General features: G+C 39.4%; 1 protein-coding gene across 3 annotated transcripts in view; it reads right to left on the reverse strand.

The window, feature by feature from the left end:
• Nucleotides 1–14: 14 nt before the first annotated feature.
• zgc:173742 (DNA topoisomerase I, mitochondrial) overlaps nucleotides 15–27528 on the reverse strand; it is an 84847-nt gene continuing 57333 nt past the window's right edge. For all 3 annotated transcript variants that reach the window (XM_061917986.1, XM_061917985.1, XM_061917984.1), the window contains exons 13-19: nucleotides 25604–25789; nucleotides 16232–16300; nucleotides 8584–8698; nucleotides 6140–6267; nucleotides 3965–4065; nucleotides 1945–2094; nucleotides 15–351 (exon numbers count right to left, since the gene is read on the reverse strand). In XM_061917986.1, the coding sequence (XP_061773970.1) occupies nucleotides 249–351; nucleotides 1945–2094; nucleotides 3965–4065; nucleotides 6140–6267; nucleotides 8584–8698; nucleotides 16232–16300; nucleotides 25604–25789 (852 nt within the window). In that variant the 3' untranslated portion in view covers nucleotides 15–248. The remainder of the gene's footprint in view (nucleotides 352–1944; nucleotides 2095–3964; nucleotides 4066–6139; nucleotides 6268–8583; nucleotides 8699–16231; nucleotides 16301–25603; nucleotides 25790–27528) is intronic.

Consider the following 27528-nt stretch of genomic DNA (forward strand, 5'->3'; position numbering starts at 1 on the left):
ACTTGGCACATCGCTGCATTTAAGGAACCTTTTATTCAAATAAATGCAAACACAAAACGGCATAAACAAAATACACAACAGTAACCTTGCAGAGGAAGTGCTAAACAGAAAAGCATCAAAACATATCAAATACTAGAGCTTGATTATGTCACAACTGCATGAAACGTCTATCAAAATAATGTGACCATGGGTTTACATAACAGCAGATAGGTTAATTGCATTACAGCAATTAAAAACCAGGTGGGAAGTTAGAACTCAAAGTCCTCCTCGGTCATCTCAATGGCCCAGGCAAACTTGTCCCTTTGGCTCTTGTTGTAGATCTTTTCAATAGGTATCCCCTTTTTTTTACACCTGAAACATGTCACACTAAGTCTCCAATGCAACAAGACAAAGGGTTTTGCCATCAACAACAAATAACCCCCTCAGTACAGCTCCCAAGATTAAAAGCATTAAATGTGTCAACTTTGCACCATACTAGACATCAATCTTGTACAATTTCTCCTGACCTTTTTACAGTTTCAATTGAATAAAAGTAGCTTTAAGTAAAAATATGTTGCAGTATATTTGCGACAGTTATTCATAAAGAGACATGTTTGGGTCCAGTGCATACTATAATTCTAATGTAATGATAGAGCAGGGGTCACCAACCTTTTTGAAACCAAGAGCTACTTCTTGGGTACTGATTAATGCCAAGGGCTACCAGTTTGATACACACTTAAATAAATTGCCAGAAATAGCCAATTTGCTCAATTTACCTTTAATAAATAAATCTATATATATGTATAAAAAAATGGGTATTTCTGTCTCTCATTCCGTCGTACATTTTTTATCCTTTTACAGAAGGTTTTTTGTAGAGAATAAGTGATGAAAAAAAACACTTAATTGAACAGTTTAAAAAAAGGGGAAAACAGGAAAAAAATGAAAATTAAATTTTGAAACAGTTTATCTCCAATTTCGACTCTTTAAAATTCTAAATTCAATCAAAAAAAAAGAAGGGAAAAACTAGCTAATTCGAATCTTTTTAAAAAAAATGTAAAAATAATTTATGGAACATCATTAGTAATTTTTCCTGATTAAGATTAATTTTAGAAGTTTGATGACATGTTTTAAATAGGTTAAAATCCAATCTGGATTTGTTAGAATATATAACAAATTGGACCAAGCTATATTTCTAACAAAGACAAATCTTTATTTCTTCTAGATTTTCCAAACCAAAACTTTTTAAAGAAATTCAATACTTTGAAATAAGATTTAAATTTGATTCAAAAGATTTTCTAGACTTGCCAGAATATTTTTTTTTAATTTTAATCATAAGTTTGAAAATATATTTCACAAATATTCGTCGAAAAAACAGAAGTTAAAATGAAGAATTAAATTAAAATGTATTATTCTTTACAATAAAAAAAAAAGTTGAACATTGATTTAAATTGTCAGGAAAAAAGAGGAAGGAATTTAAAAGGTAAAAATGTTATGTGTTTAAAAATCCTAAAATTATTTTTAAGGTTGTATTTTTTCTCTAAAATTGTCTTTCTAAATATTATAAGAAGCAAAGTAAAAAAAATCAATGAATTTAAATAAGTGAAGACCAAGTCTTTAAAATATTTTCTTGGATTTTAAAATTCTATTTGAGTTTTGTCTCTCTTAGAATGAAAAATGTCAAGCAAAGCGAGACCAGCTTGCTAGTAAATAAATACAATTTAAAAAATAGAGGCAGCTCACTGGTAAGTGCTGCTATTTGAGCTATTTTTAGAACAGGCCAGCGGGCGACTCATCTGGTCCTTACGGGCTACCTGGTTCCCGCGGGCACCACGTTGGTGACCTTAACAGATTTCCCAACACCAGATTAATGAATAATGTCTGTATATTCATACATGTAGTGATGCAGGCTCCTCAATGTGCATCATTTTGTCATTTCAGGCTATCAAGTGAGTTAAGAATGCTTACCAAGCCACAGTGATGCGTGGATCCAGGTAGTTAAGCTTCGAGGTACCCAGTGCAATCTGCTTGTTTTCCTCTCGGTCAGTGGCCTGGACCTCCAGCTTTAGCAGTTGGTCCTCACAGCGCTTTACAGCTGCTTTCTTCCGCTCCACTAGCCTGAGTGTAAAATAAACAAAAACCCACAGGGGCAAGTAAAAATGTGACAGAATTATATACACTGACTATGTCTACCTAAAATGAGCCAAAATACATTACATTTGGATATTATAAAGAAATTAGAAATCTGTGTTTTGTCTAGGTACTCCAGATGCCTCCCACAATCAAAAAATACACACGTTGGGTTCATTTAAGACTCTAAATTGTAAAAAGTTTAAATTCTGTAAATTAGGAATATTTGTTTACGAATAGAGATGTCTGATCATATCGGACTGCTGATATAATCGGCGGATAAATGCTTTAAAATAATATCGGAAATTATCGGTATCTGTTTCAAAAAGTAAAATGTATGACTTTTTAAAAATGCCGCTGTACGGAGTGGAACACGGACGTAGGGAGAAGTACAGAGCGCTAATAAACCTTAAAGGCACTGCCTACGCGTTCCGGCCCAGTCACAAAATATCTGCGGCTTTTGACACACACAAGTGAATGCAAGCATACTTGGTCAACAGCCATACAGGTCACACTGAGGGGTGGCCGTATAAACAACTTTTAACACTGTTACAAATATGTGCCACACTGTGGACCCACACCAAACAAGAATGACAAACACATTTCGGGAGAACATCCGCACCGTAACACAACATAAACACAACAGAACAAATACCCAGAACCCCTTGTAGCACTAACTCTTCCGGGACACTACAATATACACCTCCGCCACCCCCTGCTCCCAACCTCCTCATGCTCTCTCAGGCATGTTAAAAAAAATAATACACTTTGTGACTTCAATAATAAATATGGCAGTGCCATGTGGGCAGTTTTTTCCATAACTTGAGTTGCTTTATTTTGGAAACCTTGTTACATTGTTTAATGCATCCAGCGGAGCATCACAACAAAATTAGGCATAATAATGTGTTAATTCCACAACTGTATATATCGGTATCGGTTGATATCAGTATCGGTAATTAAGAGTTGGACAATATCTGAATATTGGCAAAAAAGCCATTATCGGACATCTCTAGTATCCATCCATCCATTTTCTACCGCTTATTCCCTTTTGGGGTCGCGGGGGGCGCTGGCGCCTATCTCAGCTACAATCGGGCGGAAGGCGGGGTACACCCTGGACAAGTCGCCACCTCATCACAGGGCCAACACAGATAGACAGACAACATTCACACACTAGGGACCATTTAGTGTTGCCAATCAACCTATCCCCAGGTGCATGTCTTTGGAAGTGGGAGGAAGCCGGAGTACCCGGAGGGAACCCACGCAGTCACGGGGAGAACATGCAAACTCCACACAGAAAGATCCCGAGCCTGGATTTGAACCCAGGACTGCAGGACCTTTGTATTGTGAGGCAGACGCACTAACCCCTCTTCCACCGTGAAGCCCCATCTCTAGTAAAAATGCTAATTTTCCTGCATCACTTCCAGTGGCTCCGTGGTGGGCGTCATTAGTACTTGTAGTGCAGTTCAGAAGATTTTGGGTTCGAACCCTGGTTGTGGTTGAAAATTTGGTTGTGTTTTAATGGTGTTAAAATTGTTTAATATGCTAAACTGCGACGAGATGGCGACTTGTCCAGGGTGTACCCCGCCTTCTGCCCGATTGTAGCTGAGATAGGCGCCAGCGCCCCCGCGACCCCGAAAGGGAATAAGCGGTAGGAAATGGATGGATGGATGCTAAACTTCAGGATATTAATAAAAAGTGGAGCGTTCCAAAATCAAGCTGATTATCCAAGCTGTTAGATGAGTGATAGTTATAGCTTGATTAAAGTTAGTCTGGAAATTTCAGCCTTTCAAAGTTCCTCTTGGACAACCAATTTTTGACCTGGGTATTTTTAAAATCTTAGTGGCTACTTGTGCAATACTTAGTCAACTTGGGGTCTGAGCTGTCTTTAGCCTTGGCATCCTTCTTGGCCTTCTTCAACTCCTTCTTGGCAAGGGCCAGCTGCTCCTTTCTGCCATCAATCTGGGTGGATCATACAAAGACAGGTGTGTTGTGTTAAATACTGTCATTTATAGTCAATGCTCCTCTCTTATACAACTTTGTAGTCAGTAAGTTCCTTCATTTTCACTATCCTCTTGTTGTGGGGATGACTGGCTCATACATGCACGTGCATGCTAAAAATCATTTCCAATACAAAGTAACATAGTTCCAACTAGGGTTGTACGGTATTACTATAGTACCGCGATACTAATGAATCATATTCTGTACTATACTGCCTCTGAAAAGTACCGCTCCATCGGACTACAGTATCATCCCTGCAGGACAAGGAATAGCTAAACATGCTTCACTACACACCGTAGCACACCGGCGTCAAAATGTAGACAAACACCATTGGTGGATCTACACCTAACATCCACTGTAATGATACCAAGTACAGGAGTGTATCTAGTCAATACTACTATGATTACGTTGATGTATTTTGGCATCACAACATCTTTCGTTTTTAAAAAAAATTATATTATGTTTAAATGTCCCTTGACACATGAGGTATTTGAATATGACCAATTTATGATCTTGTAACTCAGGGGTCTCAATCAGCCCGCGAGACGTTATTTTGCAGCATGCACCTTAATATGAAATTTAATATTGGTGCGGCCCGCTAGTTTTGTATGAATGGTCCTTTACAGCGTCCTACTTGTATACCCTCGATTTTCCCGGGAGACTCACAATTTTCAGTGCCCCTCCAGGGGTAATTATTCTTCTGAATTTCACCCAAACAATATTAAGGGGGCACCGTGGAGGCACTGCCTTAAGCGTTCTCTTTAACCTGTACTACAATATACACCCCCGCCCCCTCCCAACCCCGCTCTCTATTGTAGCCCGGAAGAGTTAGGGCTGCATTGGATTCTTGGTATTGTTTATGTTGTGTTACGGTGCGGATGTTCTGCCAAAATGTGTTTGTCAATCTTGTTTGGTGTGGGTTCACAGTGTGGCGCATATTTGTAACAGTGACAAAGTTGTCTATATGGCAACCTTCAGTGTGACCTGTATGGCTGTTGACCAAGTATGTCTTGCATTCACTTACGTGGGTCTGCAGAAGCCTCATTTATTGTGGAAAAGCGGATGAGACGGCAGGTTGTAGAGGACGCTAAAGGCAGTGCCAACACGGCACGCCCTTAATATTGTTGTCCGGGTGAAAACCGGGAGAATGATTGTCGGGAGGGGCACTGATATTCGGGTGTTTCCCGGAAAGATCGCGAGAGTTGCCAAGTATGTTGCTAGGGCGGGAAAGCCATTGAAAGAATGGAAATTCATTAAAAAGTGCATGTTGGATTTTTTTAAGAAATCTTTTCTTGCGGCCCGGCTTCTGCATCCAGTGGCCCCCAGGGAAATTGAGTTTGAGACCCCTGCTGTAACTACTTGGGATCGGATTGATACCACATTTTTGGTATCATCCAAAACTAATGTGAAGTATCCAAACAACAGAAGAATATGTGATTATTATATTTTAACAGAAGTGTAGATAGAACATGTTCAAATAGAAAGTAAGCAGATATTAACAGTAAATGAACAAGTGGATTAATTGTCCTTTTTTACAGTTTGTCCCTCACAATTTTGACAAAATATTAAATGACAATATGTAACTGCATATGTCAGCAGCTAAATTAGGAGCCTTTGTTTGCTCACTTACTAATAAAAGACAAGTTGTCTCGTATGTTCACTATCTTATTTAAAGACAAACTTGCAAGAAGAAACGTATGTTTAATGTACCGTAACATTTTTTGTTAAAATAATGCAATTTGGTGTGGTCCCCTTTATTTAGAAAAGTATCAAAATAATTTTGGTGCCTGTACAATACAACCCATCCTATCTACAGACACAAAACAGTGCTCCCAGTAGAACTTGGTACTAAAAGTACTTTCAAGCTGTCCTAATTCCAGCACCAGTTTTGATAACACCTCAAATAATAAACGACTTATGAAACAAAATTAACCGCCTTTTGAAAGATGTCCTGAAATTAAAGTAGAAGTTCTTAAGAGGAAGAATTCAATCCAAAGAAAAACCATATTTTGCACCCATCAGTACTGCATCATACCTTGGTCTGAAGGTTAGCCATGGACTGCTCAAAGGTCTTTGGTGGCGCCCGCTGGTGGTTGCACAGAATTGCAACCGCTCGGTTTGCTCTGTTGTAGGCTAGCAGCTTCTCCACTTCAGTATCACACCCTTTGGAAGGTGACAAACCGATAAATTGCATTTAGTCATGACACATACTGTACTTGACAGGCAGCTGGTGGTAATGCAACAATTTACCATGAATTGATTTACGTTGAAAAACTTATTGGGGTGTTACATTTCAGTGGTTAATTGTACGGAATATGTTCTGTACTGTGCAATCTACTGATAAAAGAATCAATCAATCAAATGCACACAAATAACATGAAAGCCCGTAAGGACCAGATGAGTCGCCCGCTGGCCTGTTCTAAAAATAGCTCAAATAGCAGCACTTACCAGTGAGCTGCCTCTATTTTTTAAATTGTATTTATTTACGAGCAAGCTGGTTTCGCTTTGCTCGACGTTTTTAATTCTAAGAGAGACAAAACTCAAATAGAATTTGAAAATCCAAGAAAATATTTTAAAGACTTGGTCTTCACTTGTTTAAATAAATGCATTTTTTTTTTTTACTTTGCTTCTTATAACTTTCAGAAAGACAATTTTAGAGAAAAAAACACAACCTTAAAAATGATTTTAGGATTTTTAAACGCATCCCTTTTTACCTTTTAAATTCCTTCCTCCTCTTTCCTGACAATTTAAATCAATGTTCAAGTATTTTTTTTTTTTGTAAATAATAATAAAACCAATTTTAAATTAATTCTTCATTTTAGCTTCTGTTTTTTTGACGAAGAATATTTGTGAAATATTTCTTCAAACTTATGATTAAAATTCCCCCAAAATATTTTGGCAATTCTAAAAAATCTTTAGAATCAAATTTAAATCTTATTTCAAAGTCTTTTGAATGTCTTTTAAAATTTTTGTTTCCGGAAAATCTAGAAGAAATAATGATTTGTCTTTGTTAGAAATATAGCTTGGTCCAATTTGTTATATATTCTAACAAAGTGCAGATTGGATTTTAACCTATTTAAAACATGTCATCAAAATTCTAAAATTAATCTTAATCAGGAAAAATTACTAATGATGTTCCGTAAATTTGTAAAAAGATTCGAACTAGCTAGTTTTTCTCTTCCTATTTTTCGGTTGAATTTTGAATTTTAAAGAGTCGAAATTGGAGATAAACTATGTTTCAAAATGTAATTCTTTTTTTTCGTGTTTCCTTCTCTTTTAAACCGTCCAATTAAGTGTTTTTTTCATCATTTATTCTCTACAAAAAACCTTCCGTAAATGACTCAGCTCAAATAGCAGCACTTACCAGTGAGCTGCCTCTTTTTTTTTAAATTGTATTTATTTACTAGCAAGCTGGTCTCGCTTTGCTCGACATTTTTAATTCTAAGAGAGACAAAAGTCAAATAGAATTTGAAAATCCAAGAAAATATTTTAAAGACTTGGTCTTCACTTGTTTAAATAAATGCATTTTTTTTTTACTTTGCTTCTTATAACTTTCAGAAAGACAATTTTAGAGAAAAAAACACAACCTTAAAAATGATTTTAGGGTTTTTAAACACATATACCTTTTTACCTTTTAAATTCCTTCCTCCTCTTTCCTGACAATTTAAATCAATGTTCAAGTATTTTTTTTTTTTGTAAATAATAATAAAACCAATTTTAAATTAATTCTTCATTTTAGCTTCTGTTTTTTTGACGAAGAATATTTGTGAAATGTTTCTGCAAACTTATGATTAAAATTCCCCAAAAATATTTTGGCAATTCTAAAAAATCTTAAGAATCAAATTTAAATCTTATTTCAAAGACTTTTGAATGTCTTTTAAAATTTTTGTTTCCGGAAAATCTAGAAGAAATAATGATTTGTCTTTGTTAGAAATATAGCTTGGTCCAATTTGTTATATATTCTAACAAAGTGCAGATTGGATTTTAACCTATTTAAAACATGTCATTAAAATTAATCTTAATCAGGAAAAATTACTAATGATGTTCCATAAATTATTTTGTAAATTTGTAAAAAGATTCGAACTAGCTAGTTTTTCTCTTCCTATTTTTCGGTTGAATTTTGAATTTTAAAGAGTCGAAATTGGAGATAAACTATGTTTCAAAATGTAATTCTTTTTTTTCGTGTTTCCTTCTCTTTTAAACCGTCCAATTAAGTGTTTTTTTCATCATTTATTCTCAACAAAAAACCTTCCGTAAATGACTCAGCTCAAAGAGCAGTTGAGGAAAAGTGGACGTGACGACAGGTTGTAGAGGATGCTAGAAGCAGTACCTTTTAGGCACGCCCTCAATATTGTTGTCCGGGTGGAAATTTGGGAGAATGGTTGCCCCAGGAGATTTTTTTTGGGGGGGCACTGAAATTCGGAATTTTCCTGTAAAAATCAGGAGGGTTGTTTAGAAGGAGATTAGATGACTCATTACCACTTGAGAGTTCTTTGAGTTGCTGTTGCAGTGTAATGGAGGCGTTGTATGTCCTGAAGACCTTTGCAGTCAGACCTGGCATGAGGGTACTCAGGTGCTTGTTCACCAAGTTGGTCTAGCATGGGGGAAAAAACAGAAAAAAGGTAGAAAATAAATATACAATTTACCATGAGGATGCAACTAGGGCTGGGCGATATATCGCGGGTTTGTCTCTGTGCGATATAGAAAATGAATGAATGAATGAATGGTTTATTTTGAGCCATGCAAACAAAACAAGAAAATGACATAAAATAAAAAAGAAATATATAGATACATTATTTTTACACCTACATTGAAAACATTACATGTGACTAATCTTTTGTAGATGTCAAGATTGGCTCAAAAGGGAGTGGGAAGAAGTAAACTTATTAGGTCCCACCCCTATACATATACAATATATATATACACAACATATAATACAATAATATATATAATATAATTCAATTCAGTGGTTGCTACTATATGTTGTCTATATAAAATACATTTTTTGTAGTCAGATTGAGTTGATACCAAAATGGATACATGGATGATACAGCAGAGGATTGGGAGAATGTCATGTGGTCAGATGAAACCAAAATAGAACTTTTTGGTATAAACTCAACTCGTCGTGTTTGGAGGAAGAAGAATACTGAGTTGCATCCCAAGAACACCACACCTACTGTGAAGCATGGGGGTGGAAACATCATGCTTTGGGGCTGTTTTTCTGCTAAGGGGACAGGACGATTGATCCGTGTTAAGGAAAGAATGAATGGGGCCATGTATCCTGAGATTTGGAGCCAAAACCTCCTTCCATCAGTGAGAGCTTTGAATGCTTGACCAAATTCTTATTTTCCACCATCATTTACAAATAAATTCTTTAAAATTCCTAGAATTTTTTTTTTCACATTGTCTCTCACAGTTGAAGTGTACCTATGATGAAAATGACAGACCTCTGTCATCATTTGAAGTGGGAGAACTTGCACAATCGCTGGCTGACTAAATACTTTTTTGCCCCACTGTATCGCGATATGGCCTAAAAATATTAACATATTAAAATAAGGCCTTATCTCCCAAGCCGAGATGCAACAAACAGTGCACCAAGCTGCTGGCTTCACCAGATGGAGTACCTTCTTACTACCACTAGATGGCACTGTGGTATTTTGCAAAGGTGGCAATGTGTCGGTATTATAAGTTGGATGTAAGGCAGAAGTAGCCATTGGCTGCAACTTCAGCACCGCAGCAGGGATGCAAGACCACAGAGCTTCTAGTGTCAACACGAGGGGGTCATTTTACAGGTCTGGCAAAAAAAAAAAATGAATTATTCAAATTTGAAATTGCAATAATGATAAAGATTGGTTTAATCAAAGCAGGGCCAAGACCCAGCGGTCTGAAGCCACACATTTGCATGAATGTGTGTAAAACTGCAGGAGCCTATTAAATGCAGCATGTGGGGAGATGGGACATGTGTACATACAGTGTACTATACATACATATATATATATATACACACAGTACGGTATATGTCATAAAGCGGAGCTACACACAGCTACAGCTGCCTCTACCTCGTTAATGAGGTACCTTTCCTTCTTCGGCCATGTTAATGAAGATCTCTGCCAAGTCCGAGGGGCGAGCATGATTGCCCTCACACTCCCTTGTCATGGCGAGCTCAAAATGTGTGCGTGTTTGTCCGTGGCATTTCCTGCAGGTATTAGTAGCTGCCATCATTACTGTAGCTCTAATTTCCCCATACACTACAATTTATTCTCAACATACTACTGGCACATTCTTCCTTATTGCAAATACTGACTTTTTGCTATGATAGCAGCTTTCATTTATTTTCCACTGCAAGTCCATGTCAATATATGACTTTAAAGGGGAACATTATCACCATTTCAGAAGGGTTAAAAAACCAATAAAAATCAGTTCCCAGTGGCTTATTTTATTTTTCCAAGTTTTTTTCGAAATTTTACACCTCCCGGAATATCCCGAAAAACTGCTTCAAAGTGCCTGATTTTCGCTTTCTTTAAAGGGGAACATTATCACAATTTCAAAAGGGTCAAAAACAATAAAAATCAGTTTCCAGTGGCTTGTTGTATTTTTTGTTTTTTTTTTCAAAATTTTACCGGTCCCGGAATATCCCTAAATAAAGCTTTAAAGTTCTTGATTTTCGCTATTTGAGATGCGACTATCCATTTCCCTGTGACGTCACACAGTGCTGCCAATACAAACAACATGGCGGTTACCACAGCAAGATATAGCGACATTAGCTCGGATTCAGAATCGTATTTCAGCGGCTTAAGCGATTCAACAGATTACGCATGTATTGAAACAGATGGTCGGAGTATGGAGGCAGATAGCGAAAACAAAATTGAAGAAGAAACTGAAGCTATTGAGCGAATAGCTATTGACGCTATTCGGCCATAGCGTGGGTGTACCTAATGAAGTGGCCCATAGCATGGCTGCCTTATTAGCATCGCCGGTAAAATGTGCGGACCAAACGATCAGGACTTTCGCATCTTGTGACACTGGAGCAACTTAAATCCGTCGATTGGTAAGGGTTTGTTTCGCATTAAATGTGGGTATCTAGTTTCAAATGTACATACAGCTAGCGTAAATAGCATGTTAGCATCGGTTAGCGTAGCATGTTAGCATCGATTAGCTGGCAGTCATGCCGTGACCAAATATGTCTGATTAGCACATAAGTCAACAACATCAACAAAACTCACCTTTGTGATTTGGTTGACTTAATGGTTGCAAATGCATCTGCAGGTTATCCATACATCTCTGTGCCATGTCTGTCTTAGCATCGCCGCTCAAATGTGAAGACACTCTGGTACATTCAATGGGGGTCTGGCGGCAGATTTCTTGCCAGTGGTGCAACTTGAATCCCTCCCTGTTAGTGTTGTTACACCCTCCGACAACACACCCACCAGGCATGATGTCTCCAAGGTTCCAAAAAATAGTCGAAAAAACGGAAAATAACAGAGCTGAGACGGGTGTTTGTAATGTGAAAATGAAAATGGCGGGTGTGTTACCTCGGTGACGTCACGTTCTGACGTCATCGCTAAAAGACCGATAAACAGAAAGGCGTTTAATTTGCCAAAATTCACCCATTTAGAGTTCGGAAATCGGTTAAAAAAATACATGGTCTTTTTTCTGCAACATCAAGGTATATATTGACGCTTGCATAGGTTTGGTGATAATGTTCCCCTTTAATCAATTCATGGTACAAATACCGATATACTCCATATATCGCCCAGTCCTACACCGCAGTCAGAGAAGCCTCCGTAAACACCCAAAGGGTGGAGGTGAGCCAAAGGAAATGCCCTGTGCTTCGCCTGTCAGGCGCAAACAGTCGTAACAAAGGCACATCAAACGATACAGGTATGGCGGTATCGAATGAAATATTTACCGCTTTCCAAAATATCCTGGTATTAAATAGAACAGCGGTATACCACCCAGCCCTAGTTTGTAGCCTCCCTTATCCGTCTAACTCCTTTTGATTGATTGATACTTTTATTAGTAGATTGCACAGTACAGTACATATTCCCTACAATTGACCACTAAATGGTAACACCCCAATACGTTTTTCAACTTGTTTAAGTCGGGGTCCACGTTAATCAATTCATGGTACAAATATATACTATCAGCATAATACAGTCATCACACAAGTTAATCATCATAGTATATACATTGAATTATTTACATTATTTACAATCCGGGGGGTGGGATGAGGAGCTTTGGTTGATATCAGTACTTCAGTCATCAACAATTGCATCAACAGAGAAATGTGGACATTGAAACAGTGTAGGTCTTATTTAGTAGGATATGTACAGCCAGCAGAGAACATAGTGAGTTCACATAGCATAAGAACAAGTATATACATTAGAAGTACATTTGAGTTGTTTATAATCCGGGGAGATGGGATGTGAATGGAGGAGGGTATTAGTAAAGTGTTGAAGTTGCCTGGAGGTGTTGTTTTAGAGCGCTTTTGAAGGAATATAGAGATGCACTTACTTTTATACCTGTTGGGAGTGCATTCCACATTGATGTGGCATAGAAAGAGAATGAGTTAAGACCTTTGTTAGATCGGAATCTGGGTTTAACGTGGTTTGTGGAGCTCCCCCTGGTGTTGTGGTTGTGGCGGTCATTTACGTTAAGGAAGTAGTTTGACATGTACTTCGGTATCAGGGAGGTGTAGCGGATTTTATAGACCAGGCTCAGTGCAAGTTGTTTGACTCTGTCCTCCACCCTGAGCCAGCCCACTTTGGAGAAGTGGGTTGGAGTGAGGTGTGATCTGAATGGAGGTCTAAAAGTAACCGGACTAGCTTGTTCTGGGATGTTTGGAGTCTAGATTTGAGGGTTTTGGAGGTGCTGGGGTACCAGGAGGTGCAAGCGTAATCGAAGAAGGGTTGAATGAGAGTTCCCGCTAGAATCTTCAAGGTACTTTTGTTGACCAGAGAGGAGATTCTGTAGAGGAATCTCGTTCTTTGGTTGACCTCTTTGATCACATTGGTTGCCATTTTATCACAGGAAAGATTAGCCTCTAGAACAGGGGTCGGGAACCTTTTTGGCTGAGAGAGCCATACAAGCCAAATATCTTTAAAAAGTATTTCCATGAGAGCCATATAATTTTTTTTAACACTGAATACAAATAAATGCATGCATTTTTAAGAAAGACCAACATTTTTAGAGTATAATAAGTCTCATTCTTTTTAATAACATTGTTATTCTGAAGCTAACCGACAATAAATAAAAAACTTCTTACCATTAATGCGACTTCTTGAACAGGTGCGGTAGAAACCGGATGGGTGGATTAAAATGCATGAGAATGTTTTATATTTTGAACGTTATTTTTTGACACTGTGATCACCAGCGGAATTATTCATTACTCGCCGTAATAAGCAACGTCCACTAAGATTTATCCGAGAGCCAGATTCAGTCATCAAAAGAGCCACATCTGGCTCTCGAGCCACGGGTTCCTCTAGAACGGAACCTAGGTAGGTGATGTCATCTTTCCTGGTGATAACAATTACTGTATTACTGTATATTCCAACCGCCCGATGTTAAAACATCATTCTCCTCTATCAGACTTTTCCAGACAACATTTAACGCCTACTTTACGCAAATCCTTCACACGTCCGTCTTTCAGCTTTTTGCCTGACTTTCCTGTGTGTCAATCAGAGCTCCCTACAGCCTCCATTATCAAGCCACCTCCAACACAAGCTGACATTTCCTGGCAGACTGCAAGCTAGAGAGCAGAAACGGCGTGCTCCACCCTTCAGTTGCTGCATGTTAATACGCCCGCCATCCGCCTCACATCCTTTTTCCAAGTCTAAGGCTTTTCGGAAAAGCTGCAGGTGGCTAACTTTCAGACCCTCTTGTGCCTTATCTCTGTGACATTCCCCCTCCTTCATTTAACTATTTTGTAATGAAATGCTAATTCAACTACCTCCAGCTCTAAAGAGGCCCTTAAAGGTGGGGGCCGCCTGTCCTCGGACTGACTACCAGAAGTGATTCTGAATGAGTGCTCCCTCGGTGAGGACAATCTGTTAGTTTGGGTTATGTTTTCCATGACAAATAACGACCCTGAGAATTTCGCTGTCCCGGTGGGGAAATGACTGTTGAAATTGGGAATCTGTTGCCTGCAGCCGGAGGACATGATCGAAAAGACACATTTTTATGAGGGGAAATTCATCCAGCCGGCATGTTCACACTTGTGCAGTTTCGTTTTTATCCGGCAGTGTGTTTAAGATCCTTTAACTCCCCAGGCTTGCAGAAATCCGTCTGCTCATCAGTACCTTTCATTAGAACCAACCCATGTCTCATCTTATGATATTTAGACCCGGTCAGTCTTCTGCACCCAGGATCATGGAACAAAACACTCCCTTTGATCACGTCTTTTCTTGGCAAACTTCCACAATTTAATGGACTACGGCAGGGGTAGGGAACCTATGGTTCTAGAGCCAGATGTGGCTCTTTTGATGACTGCATCTGGCTCTCAGATAAACCCGAGCTGACATTGCTTAACACGATAAGTAATGAATAATTCCGTGAATGAAACATTCTCGTGCATTTTAATCCATCCATCCGTTTTCTAGCGCGCCTGTTCAAGAAGTTGCGTTAATGGTAAAAAGTGATTTATTTATTATTAATTAGTGTTGGGCTTGCCCTCCTGGGGGTTCTTCAGACCACCAAGCACCGACATGAGAGCCTGTTTCAGGGTTACAATATTGTTTTATTTTTCAATAAGTCTCTCAGTTGCTTTCCAGCAATTGTCTTTTTCTTTTTCGTTATCGCTCGCACTCTGGCTCCAGCCCCAACCCCGTTTCTCCTCCTGGCTGCTGCTTATAACAGAGCGACAGGTGATTAGATAACAAGGCCCAGGTGGGCCATGTACGCACCTGTCGCTGATTTCAAGGCCGGTCCTGGCACACCCCGCTTCACTGCAGGCCCGCAGGCCACACCCCCTCCACAGTTAGCTTCAGAATAACAATGTTATTACAGAGAATAACAGACTTATTATACTCTAGAAATGTTGGTTTTACTTAAAAATGCACGTGATTAGTTGTGTTCAGTGTAAAAAAATATATTATATGGCTCTTATGGAAATACATTCTAAAATATTTGGTTTCTTGGCTCTCTCAGCCAAAAAGGTTCCCGACCCCTGGACTACGGGGTTGTTTCAATGAACAACTCATTTTTTTTACGTAACTAAATACCGTATTCCCTTGAATTGCCGCCGGGTATATATTATGCGTCAAACTCGTTTCGCAAAATAATTAGCGCATGCTTAGCATTACCGCCGGGTCAGGATTAAACTCAAACTCGTTTCGCAAAATATTATTTTCATTAGCGTGTCTACAATTTCCGCAGGGTCAAACTCGTCACGTCACGAGTGACACTTCCCATGTCATCATTTTCAAAATGGAGGAGGCTGATTTCAATCATTTGAAATCGCATAAAGGGAAGAAGATTAAGAGCTATTCAGTAGGATTTAAGGTCCAAGCTATTGAATATGCTAAAAAGAACAGTAAGCAGCTATGTTTTATTTATACACCATAGCTGCGTGTGTCAAATATGAGTCATTCAATGACTCCCGCCTCCTGGTGGTAGAGGGCGCTAGTGATCCTTCTTGCGACTACTCGGCTGCAGAAGAAGTGACAACAAGCAGCAAGAGTGAGCAGCGTGTGTTTATTTTTTCCTCTCGCTTGCACTTTTAACATGGAGGATTACATATCTAAAATAAAAGTTTTCTAAACTGGACTTTCGATCGAAGCAGGAGGTAATAAAGGAAGATCTCCATCGAGACAGAGAGACTTTTAAAACTGAAGAAAGATAAGGAAGACTTCTATAAACAAGTTATCGATGCTTTTGATCAGAAGGAGCTGCACATGGACTTCATTTATAAGTAAAGTAAAGACCATAATAAATGTGCTTTTCATGATGGTATCCTTACATCACACTCAAATTTTTAAGCGCAGGCCTAAATTTACCGCATGCCTTTGTTAAGCGCCGGAGTGAGAAGAGGTTTTAAATTAATTAGCGCCCCGGTAGTCATTCTCATCTGTGTAATGCAAGGACAAAAACAGTAATAAAACAAAAGCAAGGAGATAATCGAGGGACTCACATTGAGGCGGTCAAAAAGTTCATCTCCAGGGTCCTTGTTCTCCATGAAGAGCTTAAGGTTTTTAAATACCTGCAGAGAAAAACATTCATTATTGTTTACTTTTGAAATTACACAATTTCCACATTTTGAAATCAACAATTCTTTATCCACCCAAAAGGAGGCCAGCACTTACTTGCTTTGCAGGTAACACTTACCAAAACATTGGCTTGCTAACAATCGCATTAGTTTTGTCTCATTAGGCAAGGCAAGTTTGGTTATAGAACACAATTAGTACACCAGACATTTCAAAGTGCTTTACAGAAAATTAAAATATCATCAAAAATAAAACTAAAAAACAATCGTAATTCAAAACACAGTCAGGAAGTGGAGATAAAATACTTTCAGTTGTCATCCATCCATTTTATACAGCTGGTCCCTTTTGGGGGTGGCGAGGGGTGCTGGGTCCTATCTCAGCTGCATTCGTTCGGAAGGCGGGGTACTCCCTGGACAAGTCGCCACCTCATTGCAGGGCCAACACAGATTCACAACATACACACTAGGGCCCATTTAGTTGCATAGTGTGTGCACATTTAAAGGCCTACTGAAATGAGATGTTCTTATTTAAACGGGGATAGCAGCTCCATTCTATGTGTCATACTTCATCATTTCACCATATCGCCATATTTTTGCTGAAAGGATTTAGTAGAGAACATCGATGATAAAGTTCGCAACTTTTGGTCGCTAATAAAAAAGCCTTGCCTGTACCGGAAGTAGCAGACGATGTGCGTGTGACGTCACAGGTTGTAGAGCTCCTCACATCCTCACATTGTTTACAATAATGGCCACCAGCAGCGAAAGCGATTCAGACCGAGAAAGCGACTATTTTCCCATTAATTTGAGCGAGGATGAAAGATTTGTGGATGAGGAAAGTGAGAGTGAAGGACTAGAAAAAAAACTAGACGGCAGAGCGATTCAGATGTTATTAGACAAATTTACTAGGATAATTCTGGAAAATCCTTTATCTGCTTATTGTGTTACTAGTGTTTTAGTGAGATTATATGGTCGTACCTGTACAACCTGAAAGTCGGAGGGGTGTGGTGACCCCCAGTGTCTCTGAGGGAAGCCACGTTTCTCGATGAGGCGAGGGCAGCCGGTCAGGCCGGTCTGAGATTTTTTTTTTGCCCCCTCTAACAACAATGGAAGCATCCGACGGTCGGGGGAGGAAAGAGAGTCGCAGCTGCCTCTTTGACAGGTGCAGGAGGAACGAGGCAAGCTCGCCGCTTATGTCTCAATAAGAGACGACTTATTACCACTATTTTCTCACCGAAACCTGCCGGTTGACATGTGGTCGGGAACCATGTTCGCTTGACCGCTCTGATCCATAGTAAAGCTTCACCTTCGGGAATGTAAACAAGGAAACACCGGCTGTGTTTGTGTTGCTAAAGGCGGCCGCAATACACCGCTTCCCACCTACATCTTTCTTCTTTGACGTCTCCATTATTAATTGAATAAATTGCAAAAAAATTCAGCAACACAGTAGTCCAGAATAATGTGGCGTTATGCGATGAAAAGAGACGACTTATAGCTGGGAACGGTGGTGGACCAAAATGTCCTCTACAATGCGTGACGTCATACCGCCACGTTTTAGCATGATACTTCCGCGCGAAATTTAAAATTGCAATTTAGTAAACTAAAGCGGCCGTATTGGCATGTGTTGCAATGTTAATATTTCATCATTGATATATAAACTATCAGACTGCGTGGTCGCTAGTAGTGGCTTTCAGTAGGACTTTAAATAGTGACTTGAACAATGCCAACATTGAGGCCCGTCTCACATCTTCTGAGAGACTATTCCAGATGTTATGATAGCCCACAACTGAAATGTTTGGCCCTGATTTTAGACACCAGCAGGAAACTAGTCCTTGAGGTTCCCAGAGCTTAAGATTGTTCATAAGGTTCTAACATGTCCGATATACTTTAGAACAAGACCATGAAAAGACTTGGAGACAAGCAGAGCGGTTTTAAAGTGTATTCTGTGAGCAACACGACCTAAGCACTGGACTAATAAGGTTATATTTCCTGATTCTAGTCAGGACTCGAACAGCAGCATAATCTGAATGTACTGCAGCTGCTTTACAGCTTGTTTGGAGAGCCCAGCTAAAAAAAAAAAACATTACATTAGTCTAACCTTCTGGAGAAAAAGGACTGGATTTGTCGCTTTGAGCACTGTTCTTTGTATTTTGGCAACGTTCTTTAAAGTGTTAAAAAGCTGCTGATGTTATTGACTTTATGTGGCTTTTAAAGTTCAAGTCTGAGTCCATTATTACTCTAAGATGTCTAACCTGATTAATACGTTTCAAGCAGATTGTCTCAAGCAATATGTATGTTATTTCCTATAAACCAGTGGTTCTCAAATGGGGGTACTTGAAGGTATGCCAAGGAATAAGTGAGATTTTTTTTTGAATATTCTAAAAAATAGCAACAATTCAAAAAATCCTTTATAAATATATTTTTGGAATAATACTTCAACAAACTGTACGATCAGTGCCAGAGATTAGTCCGCATTGCCGGCAGTAAGTCGAACACATTTCCAGTGAGGGTTGGACTCTGCCAAGGCTGTCCTTTGTCACCCATTCTGTTCATAACTTTTATGGACAGAATTTCTATGCCCAGTCAAGGCGTTGAGGGGTTCTGGTTTGGTGACCGCAGGATTAGGTCTCTGCTTTTTGCAGATGATGTGGTCCTGATGGCTTCATCTGACCGGGATCTTCAGCTCTCACTGGATCGGTTCGCAGCCGAGTGTGAAGCGACCGGAATGAGAATCAGCACCTCCAAGTCCGAGTCCATGGTTCTCGCCCGGAAAAGGGTGGAGTGCCATCTCCGGGTTGGGGAGGAGACCCTGCCCCAAGTGGAGGAGTTCAAGTACCTAGGAGTCTTGTTCACGAGTGGGGGAAGAGTGGATGGTGAGATCGACAGGCGGATCGGTGCGGCGTCTTCAGTAATGCGGACGTTGTACCGATCCGTTGTGGTGAAGAAGGAGCTGAGCCGGAAGGCAAAGCTCTCAATTTACCGGTCGATCTACGTTCCCATCCTCACCTATGGTCATGAGCTTTGGGTCATGACCGAAAGGATAAGATCACGGGTACAAGCGGCCCAAATGAGTTTGGGTCTCTCCCTTAGAGATAGGGTGAGAAGCTCTGCCATCCGGGAGGAACTCAAAGTAAAGCCGCTGCTCCTCCACACCGAGAGGAGCCAGATGAGGTGGTTCAGGCATGTGGTCAGGATGCCACCCGAACGCCTCCCTAGGGAGGTGTTTAGGGCACGTCCAACCGGTAGGAGGCCACGGGGAAGACCCAGGACACGTTGGGAAGACTATGTCTCCCGGCTGGCCTGGGAACGCCTCGGGATCCCCCGGGAAGAGCTAGACGAAGTGGCTGGGGAGAGAAAAGTCTGGGCTTCCCTGCTTAGGCTGCTGCCCCCGCGACCCGACCTCGGATAAGTGGAAGAAGATGAAGAAGATGGATACTTCAACAAAATATGAATGTAAGTTCATAAGCTGTGTAAACAAATGCAACAATGCAATATTCAGTGTTGACAGCTAGATTTTTTGTGGACATGTTTCATAAATATTGATGTTAAAGATTTATTTTTTGTGAAGAACTGTTTAGAATTAAGTTGATGAATCCAGATGGATCTCTATTACAATCCCCAAAGAGGGCACTTTAAGTTGATGATTACTTCTATGTGGAGAAATCTTTATTCATAATTGAATCACTTGTTTATTCTTCAACAAGTTTTTAAGTTATTTTTACATCTTTTTTTCCAAATAGTTGAAGAAAGACCACTACAAATGAGCAATATTTTGCACTGTTATACAATTTAATAAATCTAAAACTGATGACATAGTGCTGTATTTTACTTCTTTATCTCTTTTTTCAACCAAAAATGCTTTGCTCTGATTAGGGGGTACTTGAATTAAAAAAATGTTCACAGGGGGTACATCACTGAAAAATGGTTGAAAACCACTGCCCTAGGGGAAACTGGGTAAAACACGGCCCACTGACAAAGCTTAACCTAATGTTACTATAACAATCTACAAGGTTAATACAGTTCGCTTCTCTTTCTTCCCCTCTAGTTATCTTCTTTCATTTGTAATTTAAGTTATATACATATAAACATACATACATACATAAATACAAATATATATATATATATATATATATATATATACATATATATATATATATATACACACACACATCACTGAAAAGAGTTTGAGAGCCACTGCTATAAACTATAAACAAACAGTACAGTTTAACTTGAGTGTAAACAACCTTTCCCTTCATGTAGGGAACAAAGTCAAATAAATTGTTCATAATTGATTGTCACTTTCCTATTTTTCAGGGGTGAGGCAAAAAAAAAAAAGGAACCCTGCATGACATTACCCTTCAAGTGGCAGATAAGACATGCTGGAGGTATATCATCATGAGCATTTTTGACTCACTGATTTCACAAATGTAAATCCCTCACTTTTTAAAATTCAGAGTGACATTTAGCAAGTTCTTGGGAATTAGTTTTGCATCAAGGCAGGGGACTAATTAATTCTGTCCAGTGCATCGCTTTTGCGAGCACTCATTTCAATACTGCGCACACACACACACACACACACACACACACACACACACACACACTAGCCATGATGTGAAAATACATTTGATTGGGCATTCTGTTTCAAGCACATATTACCGTATTTTTCGTATTATAGGTCGCAGTTCTTTTCATAGTTTGGCCGGGGGTCGACTTATACTCTGGAGCGACTTAAGTGTGAAATTAACACATTGCCGTAGAATATCAAACATTTATCTCATTCATATAAGAGACTAGGTGTATATCAGCCATCGTCACACACATACAGTGGGGCAAAAAAGTATTTAGTCAGCCAGCGATTGTGCAAGTTCTCCCACTTCAAATGATGACAGAGGTCTGTCATTTTCATCATAGGTACACTTCAACTGTGAGAGACAGAATGTGGAAAAGAAATCCAGGAATTCACATTGTAGGAATTTTAGAGAATTTATTTGTAAATGATGGTGGAAAATAAGTATTTTGGTCACTCCAAACAAGGAAGATCTCTGGCTCTCACAGACCTGCAACTTCTTCTCTCAGAAGCTCTTCTGTCCTCCACTCGTTACCTGTATTAATGGCACTAGTTTGAACTCGTTATCTGTATAAAAGACACCTGTCCACAGCCTCAAACAGTCAGACTCCAAACTCCACTATGGCCAAGACCAAAGAGCTGTCGAAGGACACCGGGAAAAGAATTGTAGACCTGCACCAGACTGGGAAGAGTGAATCTACAATAGGCAAGCAGCTTGGTGTGAAAAAATCAGAAAATGGAAGACATACAAGACCACTGATAATCTCCCTCGATCTGGGGCTCCACGCCAGATCTCATCCCGAGGGGTCAAAAGGATGATGAGAACGGTGAGCAAAAATCACAGAACCACACGAGGGGACCTGGTGAATGACCTGCAGAGAGCTGGGACCAAAGTAACAAAGGTTACCATCAGTAAAACACTACGCCGACAGGGAATCAAATCCTGCAGTGCCAGACGTGTCCCCCTGCTTAAGCCAGCACATGTCCAGGCCCGTCTGAAGTTTGCCGGAGAGCACATGGGAGAATGTCATGTGGTCAGATGAAACCAAAATAGACATTTTTGGTACAAACTCAACTCGTCGTGTTTGGAGGAAGAAGAATACTGAGTTGCATCCCAAGAACACCATACCTACTGTGAAGCATGGGGGTGGAAACATCATGCTTTGAGGCTGTTTTTCTGCTAAGGGGACAGGACGATTGATCCGTGTTAAGGAAAGAATGAATGGGGCCATGTATCCTGAGATTTGGAGCCAAAACCTCCTTCCATCAGTGAGAGCTTTGAATGGTTGACCAAATACTTATTTTCCACCATCATTTACAAATAAATTCTTTAAAATTCCTACAATGTGAATTCCGGGATTTTTTTTTCACATTCTGTCTCTCACAGTTGAAGTGTACCTATGATGAAAATTACAGACCTCTGTCATCATTTGAAGTGGGAGAACTTGCACAATCGCTGGCTGACTAAATACTTTTTTGCCCCACTGTACACACGTCAACCAATAAAAATTTGGCAGGGGTGGGTCATGGCAGAAGTGCATTGTGAAAAAAAAAGATGCTACCTGCTACTTCCGTACCTATGAAAATTGATCATTTCAACCTTGGCGGTAACTTATAAAAACTGAGAAAGGCTGAACAAAAATGGCATTGAAAAGAAAATCCCATACTGCAGCTTACAAGCTCGAAGTCGTGAAACATGCAGCAGAAAACGGCAATCGAGCAGCAAAAATAAATTTTGGAGTAAACGAGAAACTTGAAAGGGACTGGCGAAAAGCGGAGGCTACTCTTACTGAAATGAAGAAAACTAAATGCAACTTTTCTGGACGTCATTGGATGGATGGACAGAGCATGGGCTTCAGGGACAACCGAAACCATCCTGTCCAGATTCAGAAAGGCTGGAATAATTGGAGTGACAGATTGTTTGGTAAACGTACAGCATGTTCTATATCAGGGGTCAGCAACCTTTTTGAAAGCAAGAGCTTCTTCTTGGGTACTGATTAATGCCAAGGGCTACCAGTTTGATACACACTTAAATAAACTGCCAGAAATAGCCAATGTACCTTTAATAAATAAATCTATATATATATATAAAATGTGTATTTATGTCTGTCATTCCGTCGTACATTTTTTTTCCTTTTACGGAAGGTTTTTTGTAGAGAATAAATGATGAAAAAACACTTAGTGAAGTGAATGATATTTATATAGCGCTTTTTCTCAAGTGACTCAAAGCGCTTTACATAGTGAAACCCAATATCTAATTTTTACATTTAAAGCAGTGTGGGTGGCACTGGGAGCAGGTGGGTAAAGTGTCTTGCCCAAGGACACAACGGCAGTGACTAGGATGGCGGAAGCGGGGATCGAACCTGCAACCCTCATGTTGCTGGCACGGCTGCTCTACCAACGGAGCTATACCGTTAATTGAACGGTTTAAAAGAGGAGAAAACAGGAAAAGACTGAAAATTACATTTTGAAACATAGTTTATCTTCAATTTCGACTCTTTAAACAATACAAAATTCAACCAAAAAAGGAGAGAAGAACTAGCTAGTTCGAATCTTTTTGAAAAAATTAAAAAAATAATTTATTGAACATTAGTAATTTTTCCTGATTAAGATTAATTTTAGAATTTTGATGACATGTTTTAAATAGGTTAAAATCCAATCTGCATTTTGTTAGAATATATAACAAATTGGACCAAGCTATATTTCTAACAAAGACAAATCATTATTTCTTCTAGATGTTCCAGAACAAAAATTTTAAAAGAAATTCAAAAGACTTTGAAGCCCGGCGATGAGGTGGGGACTTGTCCAGGGTGTAACCCGCCTTCCGCCCGATTGTAGCTGAGATAGGCGCCAGCGCCCCCCGCGACCCCAAAAGGGAATAAGCAGTAGAAAATGGATGGATGGAAAATACTTTGAAATAAGATTTAAAGTTGATTCTATGGATTTTCTAGATTTGCCAGAATATTTTTTTTTATTTTAATCATAATAAGTTTGAAGAAATATTTCACAAATATTCTTCGTCGAAAAAACAGAAGCTAAAATGAAGAATTAAATTAAAATTGATTTATTATTCTTTACAATAAAAATAAATACATTTACCTGAACATTGATTTAAATTGTCAGGAAAGAAGAGGAAGGAATTAAAAAGGTAAAAAGGTATATGTGTTTAAAAATCCTAAAATCATTTTTAAGGTTGTATTTTTTTTCTCTAAAATTGTCTTTCTGAAAGTTATAAGAAGCAAAGTAAAAAAATAAATGAATTTATTTAAACAAGTGAAGACCAAGTCTTTCAAATATTTTCTTGGATTTTCAAATTCTATTTGAGTTTTGTCTCTCTTAGAATTAAAAATGTCGAGCAAAGAGAGACCAGCTTGCTAATAAATAAATACAATTTAAAAAATAGAGGCAGCTCACTGGTAAGTGCTGCTATTTGAGCTATTTTTAGAACAGGCCAGCGGGTGACTCATCTGGTCCTTACGGGCGACCTGGTGTTGGTGACCCCTGTTCTATATGTTCTAGTTATTTGAATGACTCTTACCATAATATGTTAGATTAACATAGCAGTTGGTTATTTATGCCTCATATAAAAAAAACACTTATTCAGCCTGTTTTAAATTAAATGGGATTAAATGGGTTGTACTTGTATAGCGCTTTTCTACCTTCAAGGTACTCAAAGTGCTTTGACACTACTTCCACATTTACCCATTCACACACTGATGGAGGGAGCTGCCATGCAAGGCACTAACTAGCACCCATCAGGACGTGACGAGGCTGGTACTAGGTGGGATTTGAACCAGGGACCCTCGGGTTCCGCACGGCCACTCTCCCACTGCGCCACACCGTCCCGGATTAAATCCCTCTAAGTCGTTTTTACACCACCAAAGCTGAATTGTTGACAAAATAAATCAAGATTTGATCAACATGTTAGCTAGTTATAGTTGGTCCAGTTGTTCCTGGTTCTTTGAGGGTGACAAACAATTCTATTATCATGTTTCCACAGGTTGACTTGGTAGTGAATTAAAGTGTAATAAGACCTGTTTAATCCAGACCCTCAACAAAATATAAGGATTTTGTTATCGATCCTTTTCTCCAAAACTTTTTTTGTTCTTCCATTGTAAGTATTTTCACACAAACGTGTGTCTTTTATTGAGAGTGGACTGATTGTCACACTTTCTGTGATTATTATTGTGATTATTGGGGCGGTATAGCTCGGTTGGTAGAGCGGCCGTGCCAGCAACTCGAGGATTGCAGGTTCGATCCCCGCTTCCGCCATCCTAGTCACGGCCGTTGTGTCCTTGGGCAAGACACCCCACCCACCTGCTCCCAGTGCCACCCACGTTGGATTAAATTAAAAAACTAGATATTGGGTTACACTATGTAAAGCGGCTTCAGGGTGGAAGAGGGGTTAGTTCTGTTGTTCACTATTCTTTACTTATTTTAAATTGCCTTTCAAATGTCTATTCTTGGCGTTGGGTTTTATCAAATACATTTCTCCAAACTTATACAGTAGTGCGACTTTTTTTTTTTTTCGTATTTATTATGCAACTTCGGCTGCTGCAATCTATAATCCGAAAAATACGGTAATCAATAAATAATATCAATCAACCCATCTTCAGTTTATATTCAAACAAATGTTGCAATATTCAACACAACCTCTTAAGTTCCAATACAGTAAATAAGAACATTTCCACTTGTTTGGGAAACTGCAGAAGCCGAGGTGACTTGTGTTCTTTTACCTTGTTGATGACGGGGACCTTGTTGTAGTAGCGAATGGAATCTTTACCCAGGAAATCAAATTCCACCACACACTCTTTGCCATCCAGCTCCTTGTGAAGCGTGATGTGCTCGACTCGTAGCGAGCAGCAGCCCACTGTGTCCGCCGTCTCACCCTCCTCCTTTTCATTACCAGCTCTCAGCGCCAGCTTTTTCGGGTCAGAAAACGTCAGAATCAATACCAGTTCTACAGCGGATACTTTTAGTCATGACTAAAATTCTGCACAAGTGTGTTTAGTGGGGGTGTAACGGTACACAAACATTTCGGTTGGGTACGTACCTCGGTTTAGAGGTCAAGGTTCGGTTCATTTTCAGTACAGTAAGAAAACAACAAAATATACATTGTTGGGTTATTTATTTACCAAATTTTGCAAAATCTTCCACCAAAATTCTTGTTCTTGGTGGAATATTTGATGTGAAGTAATGGGAACCTCGGATAGGTCAATAATTCATAATAAAAACAATATTATGTTTTGAACAATGACAGTTTGAAAGAAAAAAAACAGCATTGCAATTTCTTCTAAATTACATTTAACTTTTAAGCTTTTTTATTTATTTTTTGTTATGTTTTTGTTGATTTTAATAGTATTTTTACAATGTGCCGTGGGCCTTTAAAACATTAGCTGTGGCCTCCGGGGCACACTTGTGACACCCCTGCTACAGATAATAAATAATAAAATCTGATAAATCTATGGATAAAAAGCAGAGCCGGGAGACACATGCGTGTTTATCATAACTCTCTCTCTCTCTCTGTCTCTGCCCCTCCCTCACGAATGCTTCTACGTGCACAATTTGTTTTGTTTTTAACCCCTTCTTAACCCCGAACGTACATTGAAAATACACGCAACCCTAACTTAAAATGCCAAACATTTGAGGCATTTAAGAAACTCCACCCAGATAGCCCCGCAAAGGAGGACATATCCGGTGAAAAGTGGAGGTATGGTCAGTCTATCGTAGCACTGTCGCTGCTAGCATGCCTTGTGTTGTGCATTGTTTACACAAAGTGTGCACGCTACTTAATATGTCCGAGTGAAAACTCGTTCTGTACACCTCCGAACGGAACCGAAACCCCAGTACCGTAACAGTTCAATACGAATACACGTACCTAGTGTTTAGTTTAAAAAGTTAAAGTACCAATAATTGTCACACACACACTAGGTGTGGCGAAATGTGTCCTCTGCATTTGACCCATCCCCTTGTTCTCCCCCTGGGAGGTGAGGGGAGCAGTGAGCAGCAGCGGTGCCACGCCTGGGAATCATTTTGATTTATCCCCCAATTCCAACCCTTGATGCTGAGTGCCAAGCAGGGAGGCAATGGGTCCTATTTTTTTAATAGTCATTGGTATGACTCGGCCGGGGTTTAAACTCACAGGGCGGACACTCTAACCCAGGGGTCCCCAAAACTTTTTGACTCGGGGGCCGCAATGGGTGAAAAAAAATTAGCCGGGGGCCGGGCTGTAAAATCAGGTCAGGAAATAACACAGAGGCTATTTCATCCCTACAAGCTTGTTTCGCAGGTTTCCCTGCTCTTCAGGGGATTTTATAATATCACAGGCTCCAGCATCCCCCGCGACCCCGAAAGGGATAAGCGGTAGAAAATGGATGCATGTATAATAAAATCCCCCGAAGAGCAAAGAAACCTGCGAAACAGGGGATTTTAGAATAAAATATATAATAAAATCCCCTGAAGAGTAGGGAAACCTTCAAAACAGACTTGTAGGGATGAAATAGCATCTGTGTTTTTTCCTACCCTAACGTATATTCCGCTCTCCCCTGGTATTGAGCAATATATAACGGATATATATATATATATATATATATATATATGTATATATATATATATATTATTCTGAACGCAATGATGTCACATTATCAATGGGAAAATGCAT

Source organism: Nerophis ophidion, linkage group LG12 (genome assembly GCF_033978795.1).
Source record: "Nerophis ophidion isolate RoL-2023_Sa linkage group LG12, RoL_Noph_v1.0, whole genome shotgun sequence".
Lineage (NCBI taxonomy): Eukaryota > Metazoa > Chordata > Actinopteri > Syngnathiformes > Syngnathidae > Nerophis > Nerophis ophidion.